This window comes from Rhinatrema bivittatum, chromosome 5 (assembly GCF_901001135.1).
Source record: "Rhinatrema bivittatum chromosome 5, aRhiBiv1.1, whole genome shotgun sequence".
NCBI classification, from domain to species: Eukaryota; Metazoa; Chordata; class Amphibia; order Gymnophiona; family Rhinatrematidae; genus Rhinatrema; species Rhinatrema bivittatum.
Genome location: NC_042619.1, coordinates 50,018,346 through 50,037,654, shown reverse-complemented (window position 1 = coordinate 50,037,654; position 19,309 = coordinate 50,018,346). Strand labels below are relative to the sequence as shown.

The 19,309-nt window shown below is 43.7% G+C and overlaps 1 protein-coding gene across 3 annotated transcripts in view; it reads right to left on the bottom strand.

Moving 5' to 3' along the window:
- Positions 1–19,309, bottom strand: part of FAT3 (FAT atypical cadherin 3) — a 1,056,928-nt gene that overhangs the window by 76,055 nt on the left and 961,564 nt on the right. For all 3 annotated transcript variants that reach the window (XM_029602305.1, XM_029602306.1, XM_029602307.1), the window contains exons 20-21: positions 15,982–16,116; positions 13,611–13,768 (exon numbers count right to left, since the gene is read on the bottom strand). In XM_029602305.1, the coding sequence (XP_029458165.1) occupies positions 13,611–13,768; positions 15,982–16,116 (293 nt within the window). The remainder of the gene's footprint in view (positions 1–13,610; positions 13,769–15,981; positions 16,117–19,309) is intronic.

The following is a 19,309-nucleotide window of genomic DNA, read 5'->3' as shown; positions in this document are numbered from 1 at the left end:
AGTTAACCTGCCAAATCAAAGGTGGTTTTTTTAAAAAAAGAAAAAGTTTTTAAAGCCTTTCCAGACACCTGCGGGTCAGTCATGATGTGGAGCTGTTTGGTTCACATCAACAGTTCCAGAATAAAGGACCAGTGACGGAGAATGACCACGAGATGAGCAAGTCGCGCGGAAGGTTGCTTCTAGAACAGGCCCTGGTGAGCAGATCTTAAGGACCTGGAAGGCCCTAAAAATACTTAAAATGGAGCTGATCCAGGTTGTGGAGACATTATGTAGGAGCATCGCCAATGAACGGGAAGCCAGTGAAGCGAGCAAAGCATTGGTGTAATATGGTCTCTTACACTGGCTCCTGTTAGGATACACGGGCAGTAGAGTTTTGGACAATTTGAAGGTCCCTTAAAGAGTTTTTACTATAATTCGTTGCATGCTGGTCTCCCTGCAATCTAAAGCAGGACATATAAGGGCCTGTAGGACAGGTTCTACTTAATTATTATCAAGTGATAGGATTTGACAAGGCAAAAAAGGGATGAAATCACTTCAACAAGTTCCATGCAAATTAAGAAACAGTTCATTTGTTTTGGACTTTACTATAATACCTCCCGGGCAAGTGTTGTTTGAAATGAATTTTAGAGAGTCAATTTTCTGGGCCATGGATTTAGAGATATTTTGGGTGAAAATGATGTGGGTTTTTTTTTGTTTTATTGCAGTGCAACTTGGCAGTCATTTTTCTCTTACCGATAAACGTTTGTTCGCAATTATAATGCTCAGATCCTTTAATAATTTGTTATGAACTCTTCCACTGATGCTCTGTGTGACCCTGGGAAAGCAACTTTATATCCCTCTGATTCATAGTGCCGAACTGTAATTAAAGTTTGATTTGTGGAGCCGGTAGGAGAAGGTGACTGACAGATGTGATGAAGATTATATTGATTTCCCCCCACCCGGCCCTGTAATGGTGGGTGAAAAGTCTGAAACCTACTGCACAGAAATCCATGTACATTTATGAAATCCTATGACTGCAATGTACTCTGAGGTGCTATTCTGGACGGCAGGCGCTATTTATGTTACAATGCATGGAAAAGCTTGTACAAGGAGCTGGGAAATGATATGATATGATGTGCTTTATCAAGGGATCACAACTTAAACAAGAGTGATGACATCATTCCTGCCTGCTGTATATATATATATTTTTTTTTTTCCCTCAAAATAATGAAGCTATAAAAATAAAAGAAGAAAATGACAAGACCGCCCCCCCATAGCTTAGTATACTAGTTGTATCTTCTGTTTTCCCAGTTCTATGTAACCCGGTTCCATGTAATGCCTGTTGCAATTTTGTGTTACACTGTAAACCGAAATGATATGTATCTTGCCACATGAATGTCGGTATAGAAAAGTTCAAAATAAATAAATACTGTATAAATGGGCTACAATAACCTTTCAGGTTTCTGAAGATTTTTACATAAGAAAACAAAGATAACTTTGGCGTCCTGAATTGTGTGTCTTCAGAACCCACCAATGCCATCACAGCGTGTTATATATGGTGATCATCCTTTATATTTAGTAATCAATTAATCAGCATAATTCAGGTAACACCTGTGTTTGTCATGGATGCACTCACCACGGGACGCCGCCTTTGGGATGTGGCGTGGTTGTAGACGAACCCATAAGGCCCATGCCGACTACTGGTAGACACATCCCTCCTGGGACTGGAGCTGGTAAGTACCCGTTACCAGTCCTGTTCCCCACAGGTTGAGCCCTTGGGAGCCATGGGCTGGTAGGGCTTAGTCAGGTGCCCCATAAGGTGTGGTCAGATGAAGTCAGGATACAGGCAGAGGTCAGGACAGGCAGTGAGTAGGCAGGATCCGGGTCCAGGCCAAGGTCATGGGCAGGCAGCGAGAATCAGTATCTGGGTCCGGGCCAAGGTCGGGGCAAGCAGAAGTTCAGAGGAATAGGCGGAGTCTGTAGAAGAGGTCGAACCAGGTGGCAGGAATGAAACATAGAAATGACAGCAGTCTGCCCAGCAAGCTTATGGTAGCATCAAAGGTATCAGGCTTATTGGTTAAGGGTAGTAATAGCCGCATCAGCAAGTTACACCATTCTTATTTGTTTTCCCAGACCTTACAATTTAGTGTCCTTGTTGGTTGCTGTCTGAATCTGATTCCCCCTTTTTTTCTTTTTCCCCTATCATTAAAGCAGAGAGCAATATTGGAGCAAAGAACTTTATTGGCGTTGTATCAACAGTATGAAGGCTTATTGGTTAAGGATAGTAACTGCCACACCAGCAAGTTACCGCCATGCGCTCTTTTCCTCATTTCCATCCTTTAGTCTTTAGGGATCCACAGTGTTTACCTCATACCGCTTTGAAATCTTTCACCATCTTTGACTTTACCAACTCCTCCGGAAGGGAATTCCAGACATCTACCACCCTCTCTGTGAAGAAATATTTCCTGACATTGGTTCTGAGTCTTCCTCCCTGGAGTTTCATTTCGTGACCCCTAGTTCTACTAATTTCTTTCAAATGAAGAAGGTTTGTCGAATGTGCATCAATAAAACCTTTCAGTTATCTGAAGGTATGTATCAGATCTCCCCTGCATCTCCTCCCCTCCGGGGTGTACATATTTAGGTCCTTCAACCTCTCCTCATAAGTCATTTGATGGAGACCACCAACCATTTTGGTCACCCTTCTCTGGACCGCCTCCATCCTGTCTCTGACCTTTTTGAGATACGATCTCCAGAACTGAACACAATACTTCAGGTGAGGCCTCACCATGGACGTGTACAAGGGCATTATCACCTCCTTTTTCTTACTGGTTATTCCTTTCGCTATGCAGCCCAGGCGACAGGCAAGAGAATAGTCAGTATCCATAGCAGAGGTGAGAACCGGGAATCAGGCCAAGACAAGGCAAGGTGAATAGGGTAAGGCAACAGAAAGGCAGGGCAAGGCAGGAACAAGACAAGAAGGCATAGCAGGGCAGCAGGATAGCAGGACAGGACAATGAGGCAAGGCAAGACAATGAGGCACAGAGATAGCAACAAGCATTGCGAGGCAGGAGGACTTGTTGCTGAGGCTGAATTGCTGAACAGCTGTACCTTAAATCCCCTGGGATGGCTGACATCATAGGAAAGCGCCGGAGGACAGTTCCTGCTGCGGGGCCTTTTATATGTGTTGTGTGGTACGCGTGCACCTAGGGAGGCCCAGAGTAGGAGCAGCATGACTGCATTCTAGGCGTGTTGGTGTGGAAGGAGCATGATTTTGGGAAGGGGCCAGTGGCGTCCCATGGTGAGGGCAGCCAGTCATGGGGATGTCCCGTGGCCGGCTATACATTAGTGTTGCTTCCATACAGCTTTTCAAAGTCTAGTGTCTTTTCTATAGTACTGATTCTCAGTTACATTATAAGTAAGATATGCCATAGTGGGTCAGATCAAGGGTCCATCAAGCCCAGTATCCTGTTTCCAACAGTGGCCAATCCAAGTCACAAGTACCTGGCTGGTACCCAAACATTAAATAAATCTCAATGGCAGTTTATGAATTTTTCCTCTAGGAACTTATCCAAACCTTTTTTAAACCCAGTTATACTAACTGCTGTAATCACATCCTCTGGCAATGAATTCCAGAGCTTAACTATATGCTGAATGAAAAAGAATTTTCTTCGATTTGTTTTAAATGAGCTACTTGCTAACTTCACGTCTGAATTCAAAGTAGAATTAAAGGTCAAGAAACAATTTGTAGGTGAGACCTTTATAATGAACTAATTTAATTCACCTGGTTAGTCCAATAAAAAGGTGTCACCCTCCGCTTGTTTGTTGATCCTTAATTCTACATATTTAAGTAAACCAAACTAATGTGGCTGAGGGTGCTATGGATGTGCTTGCCCCCATTGAGAATCCGGAGTTTTCTCTTTTCTGCAAGGTTCTTCTGATTCAATTGCAACCAGAGCAACTCTGCTGGTTACTTTCACAGAGAAGGCGGTGGTACTCAGGCAGTATTTCAAGGATAAGAATGAATTGTTTTGTAGGCAAAAGATTCAGGTGTCCCCTGATGTTGCTAAAGAGACTGAAATGAGAAGAAAGTTATTCTTGCATTTAAAGCAATGTAATAGATTTGGGTGCTTCCTTTTTTTTGAAGATCTCATGTAAATGTATCATTGATTATTAGGGGAAGAAGTTTATTTTTGATAATCCTGCTCACTTGGAAATTTTTCTTGTTCTTAACGCTGGGTATTTGTCAAGGTGTCGGTAGGATATAGAGTGACATTGATAGGATCTTGTAATGCAGGATGCGAAAGACTTTAGGAAGAGGGTAAAAACATTTTTTTCCAAGAAGCATATGGTATTAATGAGATGTGTTAATTTTACATAACGGTTATGTAATATATGGGTGTTGTTTGTTATATAGAGTTTAGAGTTATGTTAAACTAATTTCTTTCGCTCTTAATTCTCCAGTACTGTAAATCCCCGTTCATTGTAACTTTCTTCTATTTAATTGGTTACCCCTGGTTACGCTGTAAACCGGTACGATAAGACCTTCGTCTTGAGCATCGGTATATTAAAAGAATTTAAATAAATAAATAAAGTTGATAGTTATGTATTATGAATGTACTTATGTGATCCTCCTTGGGCAAATTTTAAATTTGAAAGTTGCGGAATGTAGGCAATTTCAAATAAATAAATAAATAAATAGATGCATGACACCGCTCTCTTATTTCTTGATTGCTGAGTTTTCTTTTTTGGGGACTGGTAATGATCAACAAAATGGAATTTTCTTTGTGTGTGATTTTCTTTTTCTAATTTATTACTTTTTGGGTATCATGTTTCTTAATTTTAATCCCTGTTTTTAGATTAAAATGTTAATAAAGATATATATATATCAACGGTGTGGCTGTGCTGCTGAATATATCTTGCTATCCTAAAGTTAGCTGGACAAATATATCTGGCTAACTTTAGATCAGGTCTACAGAGTGACCAGAATTAGGTGGTGAACTCAACTCCTCACCCTTAATCCCCATTCCCTTCCCACTGTTTAGCCGGATAAGTATTTATCTAGTTAAGTGATGGCCGCTGACTGTGGCCAAATATTTAAAATATATGCCACTGAGCCAGATGAGTCAGAACTTATTCAGCTAAGTGGCACTGAATATGGACCCGAGTGGATCCAAACAAACATTCAACTTTCAAATCATGTTATATTCTACAAGATTCTGCACTGGGAAACATACCTTGCATAATTTCAAAATTAGAGAATTCTGACAAAACATTTCAGTAAGATCAATAGGAACAGAGTAACCCAATGCATAGTAGTGTAATGTTATATGTAGATGCTGTATATCATCAGCGACCCAGTGGTTTGAATCATCATTGATGCGTTAGACATATATAAAGAACTGTCAACTCTCCGGCACTTCTGAGACAATACCCAATCTAGGCAAGAATCTTCCAGATGAGAATGCTTGGAGGAAGGAAGGAACGTTTCCTATGAGCAATATTTCATGGAAAACAAAATGCAGTCTGACAAAATGAAGCTGCAGGTCACGTCCCACGAGCAAATCACAAACTGAAGGAAACATCCACAAAGGCTTGCTCTTATTAACTGAATGCTTTACTAGGTTTCTGAAGATAAATAATTGATCTACAAGTACAGTGTCTGATGATCATTCACAACTTGTGAGCAGGTCATCAGCAATTCATCTTAATCCGGGAATATTTACTCTGCCAATGTAATTTCCTCCCTCGAGGAGGCCCAGAAAACCTCTCAGACTAAGTACAAAAGGGATAAATGTTATTAATGATGTGGCTTTGTTTGCCAGTTATGAGTTACCAGGTGAGGTTTTCAAATAACATGGGGACATGCAAAATTAGCACCCCCTTTTTAAAGGCACACCAAACCATCATACCTATAGAAAATACAGAAGTCTGTGTTATTTAGAAGAATCCTAGCCATGATATAACTTTGCATTTTATTCTAATTCTTTTCCTTGAAGAGCAGAACAAGTTGAACAACTATTACAAATTACATTAGCACACTAGCATGGCAAAAAACATTTGGATCTCATTCCATGTTTGCATATTAACACAAGCAGTATAATGATTCTTTTGGGACCAACTCAGTCGTAGACAGTCCATCTGTAGTTGCATCCTGCGGATGCCTACTAAACTATCCAGGGAAATATTTAGGCAGTGGTATTACATTTCATAAGCATTTCTTTGAGGCAGTATGTCTAATTAAAACATTACTTGCTCCAAGTTGGGTCACACCTGGGATTGATTCCAAGCTCTGATCTTATGTAGCATACAGGATCCTGTACTGAATAAACTGAAACACTGAAAAATCACTTACTCAAGCCATACAAGGTAATGCGCTGTCAGCACTGAATTTATACAGGCTTAGACAGTTAAACAGCTATGTTTATTGTACAAAGGAACCGTTAGGCTATTTTAATCACGCTGATCTTCTGCGCCATGTAGGGACTCTTATTGGAAAGTCCCTGAAAGATAATGTTCTAATCTCGTTAAAAGTTTGCAACCTTTTTTTAATTTCACTAACAGATGTTAAGAGGGAGCATGCAGCAATCTCCATATGCACCGAAATTACACCGTGAAAAAGGCAAAGATATGTATGTTTAGCTTTACTGCCTCCTTTTTCCCCTTCCCACTATGAACAGAAACTGGGAGACAGTGAATTGGTGTTAAGGCTGTGATTTAGTCTTCAATGAATGCTTTTTATAAGTCAATTGATTAGCTCTAGTTTTTTTAAATGCAGTAGACATTAGGGGTAGGCACAGACATCGTTTTTCATTTTATTTTTCATTTGTTGTTTGTTTCTATTGTATTTTTTTTGTTTCTTAAAAATGAAAAAAATCCAAATGAAATAAAAAAAAAACCCACAACAATTGTACAAAATGGCAGGGCCGCATAAAAAAAGAAAAACCCCCCACAAACACTTCCGACTGCCCCTCCACTGGACCCTCTTGTTTCTTGAAAATTTCTTCACTACGCAGAAGGATTTCCCAGTTGCTCCTGCCCTGCCGGAGCACATAAGATTTTTCTTTTTACTATTTTTAAATATAAAACAAAGGCATTTATACTTTTAAGTTAGTAGAAAAGTCATCATTAAATGGGTGCCAGAATGTAACCTGAATCTTTTCTTCACTCCCTTCACCCACCACCCCACCAAATTCCAACCCTGTCTCTCACTCCCTTTCTCCTCCCCTTCTTTTAATTTCATCCTCCGTTTCTCCAGACAGCCTCCATCTTCTCCAATGGCATCTGTCACATGCCTTGGGAAGTCAGGGCCTGGACTCTGGCAGCTGCGCTGATGAAATCTATCGGCACCGCTCCCGTTTCCCAGCAGCCGCACCACCGAGGGTGATGGCTCTGTTCCTCCAGGACGAGCCCAGGCTCTTTGCTAAGCAGCATCGCCCATTTTCCTGGCACAACTGTCTCCTCTGACTCCCGGGACCTGTGCTCTTTGGGGCGGATTTTAAAAGGGTTACGCGTGTAATATACGCACGTAACCCTTTTAAACCCACTCCTGTGCGCGCCGAGCCTATTTTGCATAGACCCGGCGACGCGCGCAAGCCCCGGGATGTGCATATGTCCCGGGGCTTGAAAAAAGGGACAAGGGCGGGACCGAGGCCTCTGGCACAGTGGCTGTGTCAGGGGATCGTGCGACGGCACTTGGCCGGCACGCGCAACCTACGCCTGCCCAGAGACAGGTGTAAATAAGAAAACAAAGGTAGTGGGGAGATTTAGGTAGGGCTGGGGGACGGGTTAGATAGGGGAAGGGAGGGGAACGTGCGGGGGGGGGGGGTGGAATGTAAGTATGAATTTCTCATTGGAGTGGGGGGTGGTGGATTGGGTCTGCAGGCCCACAAGGGTTTTTATTTTTCCTCTACTGAAGCAGCTATGTTTTAATATAGCTGGTTCCGGGTAAAATCATCCGGGTATACTTATGTCCTACTGAATATACTTTCCTAAAATTATCTAGGTACATGTACCCTGATAACTTTAACCTAATGGGCTACATTAAAACATAGCTGGTTAGGTCTGAACGTTATCTAGGTACTTACACATGATCATTTTCGGTGAATATATTCCGTAGGAGACACTGTCCCGCTGAATAACAATGACAATTTATCTGGTTAACTTTAGCTGGATAACTTGTCTGCTTACCGTTTTTACAATTATTGACCTCTTATTATTTAGAAAGACAAGGTAAATGCCAAACAAGACAGGATGCCAGTTAGTGTAATAATACGACGGCAGGGAAGGCTAACAGCAGGCTTGGGTTTCACCAGCAGAAAAAAACTAATACTGAGATGGTACAGGTCACTAGGGCAAATGCAACTGCATTCGGTTTTGGGCGCTACACCTTTGTAAAGGCATTGGTATGGCGGAAGTAGTTCAGAGAAGGGCTACCAAAACCGTAATGGGCCTGCAATGCAAACCCTACACAGAGGGGCTGTAGGACAAAAAGATAAGAGGAGATATGATAGCAACCAAAAGTCAAATATTTAGTTGGCTTCCATAAAGTAGGATGAAACATTTTCCATTAAAAAAAAAGTTCAAATACAAAGGATCATGATGTGGAGTTAAGGAAGAAAGGCTGAGAGGAAACCCTTCTTTACTGAAGGGGTGGTTGATGTCTGGAATAGCCCTACCAGCAGCAGTAGTAGCAATCGGCTGGGAGATATTCTCAACACAGAGGGAGGGCGGGTAAGGATGTGCAAAGGCGAGGGCCGCAGCTAGAACAAGACTGTATGGCTGAGAGCTGCCTTCAGATAGAACAACGAAGGCAGGGCCAAACCGGCAGACTGGGTGGGTTGTCTGCCGCTATCTGTGCATGTTATGTAGGACCCTCTCACTTTGGATCCATCGGCTTTTTTTCTCTTTTGAATCAGTCCTGTGCACATCCTCCTCAATACGCTCACATTTTCACAATGTTTAATTCTATTTACTGTACTGTATATGCAGCGGTTGCAGAATGACTGAATAACATGTTACAAAATACAGGGTAGAGGTTTAATTATCTGTAATTGCTTAAAATGCCAATTTTATGTAAGGGTTTCATTGAAAAGTGCTAATTTATCCACAAAAGGCTTTGACCCACTTTGAAGAGTTATTGTCTAGGGCAGACGTACAACCAGTCATTATCCAGCTGTAACACACATCACAGGGGTAATAAATGATACAGGGAAGGGGTGGCCCAAATAAAGCTCCCATTCCCTTTTCAGCTCACTCAGCAAAGCTCTGGTGTCCTCATGAAGACAGCTGTAGGGCATTCCAGGGAAGCCTTCTGCATATCTAACAAGATCTGAGACCAGGTTAGCAATGGCTATTATAAGGGCATAAATGCTATTCTACAGCACTACACAGAAACTTTGCAAGTAAATACAAGCCACGTAAGGATAGAGCGGTGGCAACACACCCCCTCCCTCCCTGCCGAGGTCATCAGATCAACCCTTTCATATTTTACTTCGAAGATGGTGGCAAAGGTGCCAGCTTGTAATGCATTCAGATGAACGCTGCATATGCTGCTGCCTCTTTTCAGAAAGACTATTCTCGCTCAGAGCCACGATAAGGCTGGCAGGCACCAGGTGCCTCTGATCTCATAAGCTGAAACCTTTGTGCCAAACTAGAGCAGGGAATGAGAGGAACAAGAGGAGGACTCAAGGGCGTAAGGGGGCTACCCAAAAAAATAAATTACACCAGTTTCCTGCATAAAAGCCCTTAAGAAACCATAACATAATCACAATATTATTTAGCAGCAGAGTAATAGCAATATGCGATTGTATAGCCTTTCATGCAGATGAGATACCCGATGTGATATTCTACTTCGGTTCTTTTGAAAGACATGCATAACCACCTCTGAGGTAGATGGCATGGATGCACATTTCTGACACCTGCCTGTACAAAAGCTTCCAAATGAGACTGGGGAGAATGAGCACGATTATTATCCCTCCCCACACTGAAGCACGGGATGCCAGTCTTTCTCAAGGTCACAGAGAAATTATTGGGCTAATGCACTAACAGGTTAAACGCCTGCACTATCGATCACAAACGGTTAAAGCTTGTAAACTAGCTTGCCATTATGTTAATGCAAAATCTGTGCTGAGGCAATGAGATGCAAAAGTATGCAAAGTAGCTTACTACCTCTTAGCGCAGTGAAAAAACACGCACGTTAAAATGTGCAAAACGCATCACGGACAAATTAATGCAAAAGCATTAACCACACTTTGGGGAAGTATACTTACATTTTTGCATTGCCGTCTTGCATGTACACTTGTACTTTATCGTCTGTGGTAATGCATGCCATTGCTTGCATCTGCCATTGCTTGCATGTATGATCAACACTGTGTTTATGCGCACAAATGGCTGATGATAATGCAGTTTAGTACTTCATAGTGTCAGAAAAGACCCTTAAACTCAAACCCTATGAACCCAGGATTACGCCTGACTCCTAGTTCAGTGATTCCATCTCTTCACTCGACCAGAGCAGGGATGTTCAGGGGAAAAAGGTTATAGGGTGGATTTTAAATGGCTCTCGCACGCCGGTGCACCTATTTTGCATAGGCCGCCGGCGCACGCAGAGCCCCGGGACGCGCGTAAGTCCCGGGGCTTCGTAAAAGGGGCGGGGAGGGGGCGTGTCGGGGGCGTTCCCGAAATGACGTGGTGTTTCGGGGGAGTGATGCGGCGTTTCGGGGGCGGGCCCGGGGTCGGGTGATGGCGCGCCAGCAGCCTGCTGGCGCGCGCAGATTTACGTCTGCTTTTAGCAGGCGTAAATCTGCCAACAAAGGTAAGGGGGAGTTTAGATAAGGCTGGGGGGTGGGTTAGGTAGGGGAAGGGAGGGGAAGGTGGGGGGAGGGCGAAGGAAAGTTCCCTCCGAGACCGCTCCGAAATCGGAGCGGCCTCGGAGGGAACAGGCAGCACGCGCTGGGCTCGGCGCGCGCAGGTTGCACAAATGTGCACCACTTGCGCGCGCCGACCCCGGATTTTATAAGATACGCGCGGCTACGCGCGTATCTTATAAAATCCAGCGTACGTTTGTTCACGCCTGGTGCGCGAACAAAAGTACGCGATCGCGCAAATTTTTAAAATCTACCCCTATGTGTTTGGTTTGCTTGCTCATTTTTATTATTTTTTGGGTTTCTAATTTTAGCTTTGTTTTGTTTCTTCTACAGGTAAGATGCATTTTTATACAAATCTGCATTCGCCTAGGCATATACAATTTTAGCATATAAATGTGATTTTATGAGCATAAAATAAAATGTATGCACAAAATACAATCAAACAAAACAAGTGCACATGGTTAGACCAGAGCCCCGCACTTCTTCTCATCTGAGTAGTGCCTTATGAGGGTGTGGATACATTTAGGATGGCGAGGCAAAGCTGAGCTGTTTTGAGTTTCAGAATCAGAACAAGGACATGTGGAGGAGATGGGCTTATTGTGGATAATATGCATCTGTTATTAGGTGACAGAAAATTGTGAACAAATAGCCACAGTCTCTAAAAAAAACCAAAACAAACAAAAAACAGGAACAAAACAGAAAATACGTTTTCACTTTCTTCATGATGATGATATGGTAGAAACCGTAACTGCATATATTGCAAGTAGAATATTAAGATGTGTATAAATCTGATGCTCCTTAAACTGTAACGTACTCCACCAGTGCTAGTCTCTGTGTGAGAGCTCCATCCTATGAAGCTTGGGTACTGATCTCTCTCTGTGGTGAGGGGGATTCCCTTGCATGCTTGTAACTGCCATGGATTCCTTCAGAGTCTCTGATGACTTCTTCTGTTTATGCGCCTGGCTTGTCAATTTCCGAGAGCTTTAGGGACATTTCACTCTGTGGGAATATCAGTCTGAGCACCCTCCTCTCTGTGTGACAGACTCTTCTGTAGGACTGGGTCTGCTAGCTCTCCCTTGTGTGCAACTGACACTGCTCTTTCTATGGGACTGGGTCTGCAAGCTCTACTTTGTGTACGACTGACACTGCTCTTTTTGTGGGACTGGGTCTGCAAACTCTCCCTTGTGTGCGACTGAAACTGCTTTTTCCGTGGTACTGGGTCTGCAAGCTCTCCTTTGCGTGCGACTGACACTGCTCTTTCCGTAGGACTGGGTCTGCAAGCTCTACTTTGTGTACAACTGACACTGCTCTTTCTGTGGGACTGGGTTTGCAAACTCTCCCTTGTGTGTGACAAACTGCTTTTTCCATGGTACTGGGTCTGTAAGCTCTCCTTTGCGTGCGACTGACACTGCTCTTTCCGTGGGACTAGGTCTGTAAACTCTCCCTTGTGTGTGACTGACACTGCTCTTTCCGTGGGACTGGGTCTGCAAACTCTCCCTTGTGTGCGACCTACACTGCTCTTTCCGTGGTTCTGGGTCTGCAAACTCTCCCTTGTGTGCAACTGACACTGCTTTTTTCGTGGGACTAGGTCTGCAAACTCTCTCTTGTGTGCGACTGACACTGCTCTTTCCGTGGGACTAGGTCTGTAAACTCTCCCTTGTGTGTGACTGACACTGCTCTTTTCGTGGGAATGGGTCTGTAAACTCTCCCTTGTGTGCAACTGACACTGCTTTTTTCGTGGGACTAGGTCTGCAAACTCTCCCTTGTGTGCAACTGACACTGCTTTTTTCGTGGGACTAGGTCTGCAAACTCTCTCTTGTGTGTGACTGAAACTGCTTTTTCTGTGGGACTGGGTCTGCAAACTCTCCCTTGTGTGCGACTGACACTGCTCTTTCCGTGGGACTGGGTGTGCAAACTGCAAACTCTCCCTTATGTGCGACTGACACTGCTCTTTCCGTAGGACTGGGTCTGCAAGCTCTCTCTTCTGTGCGACTGACACTGCTCTTTTTGTGGGACTGGGTCTGCAAACTCTCCCTTGTGTGCGACTGACACTGCTCTTTCCGTGGGACTGGGTGTGCAAACTGCAAACTCTCCCTTATGTGCGACTGACACTGCTCTTTCCGTGGGACTGGGTGTGCAAACTGCAAACTCTCTCTTATGTGCGACTGACACTGCTCTTTCCGTGGGACTGGGTCTGCAAGCTCTCCTTTGCATGTGACTGACACTGCTCTTTTCGTGGGACTGGGTCTGCAAACTCTCTCTTGTGTGCGACTGACACTGCTCTTTTTGTGGGACTGGGTCTGCAAACTCTCCTTTGCGTGCGACTGCCACTGCTCTTTCCGTGGGACTGGGTCTGAGAGCTCCCCTCATGTGTGATTAGCATTTCTCTTTTTGCAGGACTGTTGGTATCTGAGAGCTCTCTTTTCTCTTTGACTAATTTTCTGCTCTTCGATACTTTGCAGATTAGTCATCTCCTTCCTTGATTTAACCTAGTGTTAATCCTCGAGAGCAGTAACCCAGGAGCTGAAATGCTGTAAGGAATCAGAGCCAGTTTTTGTAATGGTAGGGTCCAGGGCTCGTAGACATACACGACTCAGCATCTTCAGCCCTAACAAGGGTTGGTTAGAAAAGCAAATCCTGCCCAAACAATAGAAGTTCCTTGCTTTTGTTAATCCAAATCTATTTATTAAATTAGCTATCGAGCAAAGATTTGCCAGGTCAAGCTGCGAGTTAAAATCATGCATGTGAGGAATGGCTTTATCTCCTTACCTTGAGAATTATACAGGGATTGGCTCGGGTGTACATGATAATGCCATTGCTTTGTAGGGTTCGGAGGCGCAGGGCCAATATGAACTCATCCCTCTTACTATTCTCAGAAATCCGGTATTTGATGTAGCTATTTCCAGCAAAACTAAGGGACGTGTGCCCTGCAAGAAGCATCATAAAGTGATAAACGCTCATTTTACATTCACTGTAAATTCAATAATAATGCAAAAGACAAGCAGCAAGCCCACAGCAGGTAAGTGAGATTCATTAACTTTTTCCTTGGAGCTGACAATTTTTTTTTTAAATTGCGCATTTTCTATTCTTTACTTCTGAGCGCTGGTTCTCTACTGCATTCAGGGTCACATTTTCCTGAGCACCCTCCCAATACTTGAATATTGCACAGCTAAGTGACCTGGGCAAACAGAAAACGAAAATAATAAAGTGAGCACAGTGGAACAAGTGTGACCTCCACCAGTCCTTGGTGCCTCTCTTTTACTGCCTTCTTGTTATGCAGGAGTAAAACTTGGTTCCTGTTCAAATTTACTTTAAAAGAGAACTGCACACAACAACATCTCTTCTATATTTTAATGCTGAAAGGCTTTAAGCTGCTCTGCTGTAATTTCCCGGAATCCCTGGGGGCTGTCATGTTATCCATTGCATCACAAATTACCTCACCACTGCATGCCAGCAGTTCATGGTCAGTAATGGTGTCAGAAGTGGCATCACATGTCCTGCACGAACCGACCAGGTCTCAGTCCCAAAACATGTGTTCCTGTTGTGGAACTGACTGTGTTACTTATTGATGTAATTATTGTAATTGTGTAACCTTTGGGGCAGATTTTAAATACTTGCGCAGGCGCGAACAAAAGTACGATGGATTTTATAAGATACGCGCGTATCTTATAAAATCCGGGGTCGGCGCGCGCAAGGGGGTGCACATTTGTGCAACCTGCGCGCGCCGAGCCCAGAGTGCGCTGCCTGTTCCCTCCGAGGCCGCTTCGATTTCGGAGCGGCCTCGGAGGGAACTTTCCTTCGCCCTCCCCCCACCTTCCCCTCCCTTCCCCTACCTAACCCACCCCCCCAGCCCTATCTAAACCCCCCTTAACTTTGCGCGCGTCGGCCGGCTGCCCCACTCCTTGGTCCGGTCCCGGGGGCTGTTCCGGAGGCCGCGGCCACGCCCCCGGAACGCCCCCGGGCCGAAACCACGCCCACGTCGCCACCCCCGAAACGCCGCGCCCCGCCCCCGAAACACCGCATCATCCCGCCACGCCCCTGCCACACCCCTGACAGGAAGCCCCGGGACTTACGCGCGTCCCGGGGCTCTGCTCGCGCCGGCGGCCTATGCAAAATAGGCGCGCCGGCGCGCGAGGGCCCTGCGCGCGTAAATCCAGAAGGATTTACGCGCGCAGGGGTTTTAAAATCCGCCCCTTTTTTTTTAAACTACTGTTGTAATGTTGCACTTTGGCCTATTGGAAAAGGTGCTGCCAAATACAATTTTACTGTATTGTGTTATATCCAGGTGTGGCAATTTGCTACACACATCAGCACATGACTGCTCCCAAGTTTGAGGGAATTATAGGGGACTTGCTTAAATAATTTAAAAACAATCAATTAGCAACATTTTTTCTATAGATAATTCTCAAACTATAACGTTTATTATTATTATTATTATGAAAACACATACGGGACATTTGGTTTACTTTTAGCACAGACGTACTGAGGTCTGTACTGAGTAAGCCGGCTAACCTTACACTGACCCGGATAAGTATTCTGCTGGATATACCTGGATCAAACTTTAGGACAGGTGTTTATCCAACCAAAATGTACCAGGTTTCCTTTTGTCCAAGAAGTGCTGACATCCGGCACTGCCCAGACAAAGTGAAACCACACCCCAGGAAAGCCCCTCAGCACCATCTCTTCTTATTCAAGCAAAATTTAGGAAGGCGACAAGTTGCCCAGGTACAATGTAGCCAGGGAGCGGGCAAAAGATTCAAATCTTGGGTTTGGTCCGGCTAACTTCAAAAATTAGCTGGGACAAGTCCTTTGAATATCGACCTCACTGGTACTACATAAACTTTGGTTTAGAACAGGGATCAGAGCAGGTTACTAAGGACTTCAGTTTCCCATTCTGTGTCTATGGGGTGAAAAAAAAAAACCCTTAGCAAATCCAGGCACTAAGAGCCTGGAAAGTCAAGTTCAGTGCCTCCGTCTTCCACACATTCCATGGCCTCAAGCAAGTCACTTATCCACTTGTGCTCGTTCTGCACAGCAAGGTGCCGGTGGAAGGAATACCGTAACCACGTAAAATGACTTAGAAAGTGCTGTGCACAGCAGTGTTACTTTATGCATTGTAATTATTATTATTAATCTGCACCTGAGCAATCTCCAAGTTTTCCCGGTGGGCACTGACAGATAAATGGTCTTCGGCTCAGCTCATATCCCACGCATTGCATATCCTCAGGACACGGCTTCTCCATGCAAGGATCTGCAGACCCAGGGCAAAGTCCTCCTGTAATGAGTGAAATAATCTGTTAGACAGGAATGTACAATACAGAGCTCTATATATATGTAATGCATGGAATAAAAGCAATCCAGATAAAGAGAAAGTCACTAGCAGTTTGAGAAATCAATCGGGCTCCCAGTTTTTAACATTAAGCTTCAGAGTTTAGCACCAACCTAAAGACAAATGGAGACCAAATGCACCGAGTGAGTCAACGGGTCATATTAGTAGATGGTTAGTTAAGAATATGAACCAGAGAAGGATTCTTGCCATAGTCTATGTTGAGAAAATATATTTTAGGAATTTGGACATAAATAGCACAGAGGGCATGACCTAGTGGTTAGAACAACATGTACAGAATGAGGAGATGAGGGTTCAAATCCTGCTTCTCCCATTGGCACTTCTTCTAATGTTGGACAAGTCACTTCATTTTATTTCACACCGCCATAAGCAATCACTCTGACTGTAAGCCATGGCTTACCGAACCTGTCCTGGTGGCTCCCCACCAGTCAGGGTTTCAGGATATCTATGATGAATATGCAGAAGATAAATTTACATATACTGGGTCTCCAATGCATGCCGATTTGTCTCATGCTTACTCATTGCTGATACCCTGAAAACCCCATTGACTATAGGGTCATGAGGACAGGTTTGGGAAGACCTTGTTGTAAGTACTTTAGAGCAGGGAGTTACACCTGTCTGTAATTTGTTGTAATGCTCCCTGCATTATATAAATGCTGAAAGAAATGGATTATTCTCTCTATTCCCTTGCTGCTTTTATGTGCATCTGCTGTGTCACTGCAATCACGTTCTTAATCATCTCTGACATTAGAAAAAGTTAACAGATATTTGTAATTTACCTAATTTCCTTCTCTCTAAATATAGTTTTCTGATATATGGTCTCCTGATCATTTAATATTTTAAATTCTTTCACACAGAGGGAAAAAAAATATACTGTGAGCTATTCCATTCAAGCTAAGTCATTTTCTTCAATGGTAATTGTCCCCGAGCAGTAATGTTTACAATGCAATGTGTAATCAAGCACTTAACACAGGGCACGCGACTGCCGTTATGAAACAGACCTCTCTGCCACTAATGCACTTTTGCAGAAATCATGCATGACTCAATTTACTAGAGGTATTTTCTGAAAACAGAAAAATTACTGTTTTCAGAAGTGACATGGCTGACACACAAATTCTGACGTGGTTTTTTTTTTTCCCCCTCTTAGGGAGGTGGTAAAACCCGCCTGCTTCAGCAACGATCTTTAGATCATCATGTCTCCAGCGTACCCGCTGGCAGGGGGTTAAACCCTTATCCCCACCTTTCCAAATTCACCAGCATTGAACGTCAGCCAAAAATCCAAACAGGGCCTGCCCTTAGCACACACCGCACTTGTTCTTGGCCAAAAATGCCAAACTCTGAAGAGCCACTAAGGGGGTAATTTTATAACCGCCCACATAAATTGATTATGCCAATTTTCAAAACAAATTTGAGAGGAAGGAGGAGGTTGCATCTTCAGTCTCCGGCAGGAGGCGGATCTGTGCTTGACCCCAGTCGAGGAGAGTAAGACAGAGACAGCACCGCAGTAAGTGGGTAGGTTAGGGGGGGAGGGGGGAGAGAGCAAAGGAGGAACGTGAGAGGCCTGGATGGGGGGGGGGGAATGAAGGAAAGAGAGTGGGCAGCTGAGAAGAGGATGGTATGGGGTGGAGAGGGTAGGGGAAGGTGGTGGTGGTGGTGGGGATGAATATATTGGTTATATATATAAACATCGAGGCTCCATGCAACGGTGGTGAATCCGGAAGATAAAGAGCTTTGGGTTTTTAAGGGCTCTGTCTTCCGAACATTTTTCTATTTATTCGAGTAAAACTATTTGCTGCTGATAAAATACACACATTGCTTTGGATAAACGTCTTCCGAGCTGCTGTTACATGAATCTCTCTGGCAGACGATCCTGCTGAGATTTGGGAAGGTGCACGTTTTCAAGACCTTTCTACCTTTGATTACATCTCTGGCTTTAAGCACAATAAATTAGCTCCTGGCTTTGTTATCAATCACTGCTCCGTTTTGGCTGATTCCAGCTCCGGATATACAATTCAGATTCATCAGGCCAAGGAAAGAATCTGATGGACAGATTAGGCACCTTGACAGCAGTGTTATGTTTTTTAAGACATTAACTTTTTTTACTCCAACTCTACTGTTATTGTGGCTTTAGGGAACGGTGCAAAGTGCTGAAGGTTAGAAGAACTTTGCTGGATGTATGTATATATATGTTTCTGAGAGTTGAAAGCTTTTTTGGACATATACAGAATATGTTTTCTTTTTTCAGTGATATCAATAGCCCCTGATGAAGATACCGAAACACCCGTGGTGTCGGGCGTCGCAGAGCTGTTGTTTTACGCTCTTGCGCTACGCAAAAGGATAAGAGTCTTTCTAAGCTTTGTTTGGTGTTGGAGCAATACATATGCGTTTAAAAAAGAAAGGAAAAAAGGAAAAAAAAAGACATATATGCGCTCAATGTAGCATTAAAATATTTTTTGAGAAACATATTTAAAAACAAGGAAAAAAGTGGCTTACCCTGCTTGTATAGAGTGTTAATAAACCCCGTGATTAAATACATAGAGCAGATTCTATTGTTACACTTTATTAATAAGTGAACAAACTGAAAAAAAAACCAAAAACGCTTTTTGCATTCACACTATCTGCTCATCTGTGAGGGTTTCACACCTATTTTCATTGTACAAGTGGCCTTTTCTGCTTACATGTGGTTAGTTGCATTATTATAGATTCATTTACCACATAGTTATCAGTATTGCGCCTTGGATGTAGGTATCCAGCACATTCCAACCTTTTCCGAAAGAGGATTTCCTGCGTCTACCAACAAGTTGTCGAGGGATTTACTGGGTTTATTTCATGTTTCGGTTTCTCTGCATACAGTACCAAGTTGCAGTCTTGAGACATACGGAGGTGGAAACGGATGCTTAGGAAGCCTTGTTACGTGTGCATTTAGCAAAAAGCTTGCTGGCTTTAAGACACAATGCACCAAATGGACCAAGCATTTTTCCCCAGACAGAGAGGAGTGAATTTTCAAAGGGTTTCTGTGTGCACAAATAGCCCGCTCACGCATAAGTAGCCCGCTCGTGTGTACAAGCTATTTTAGAAATGTTGGGAGCACGCACGTGTGCTGGGTTTTGCGCACATTTTA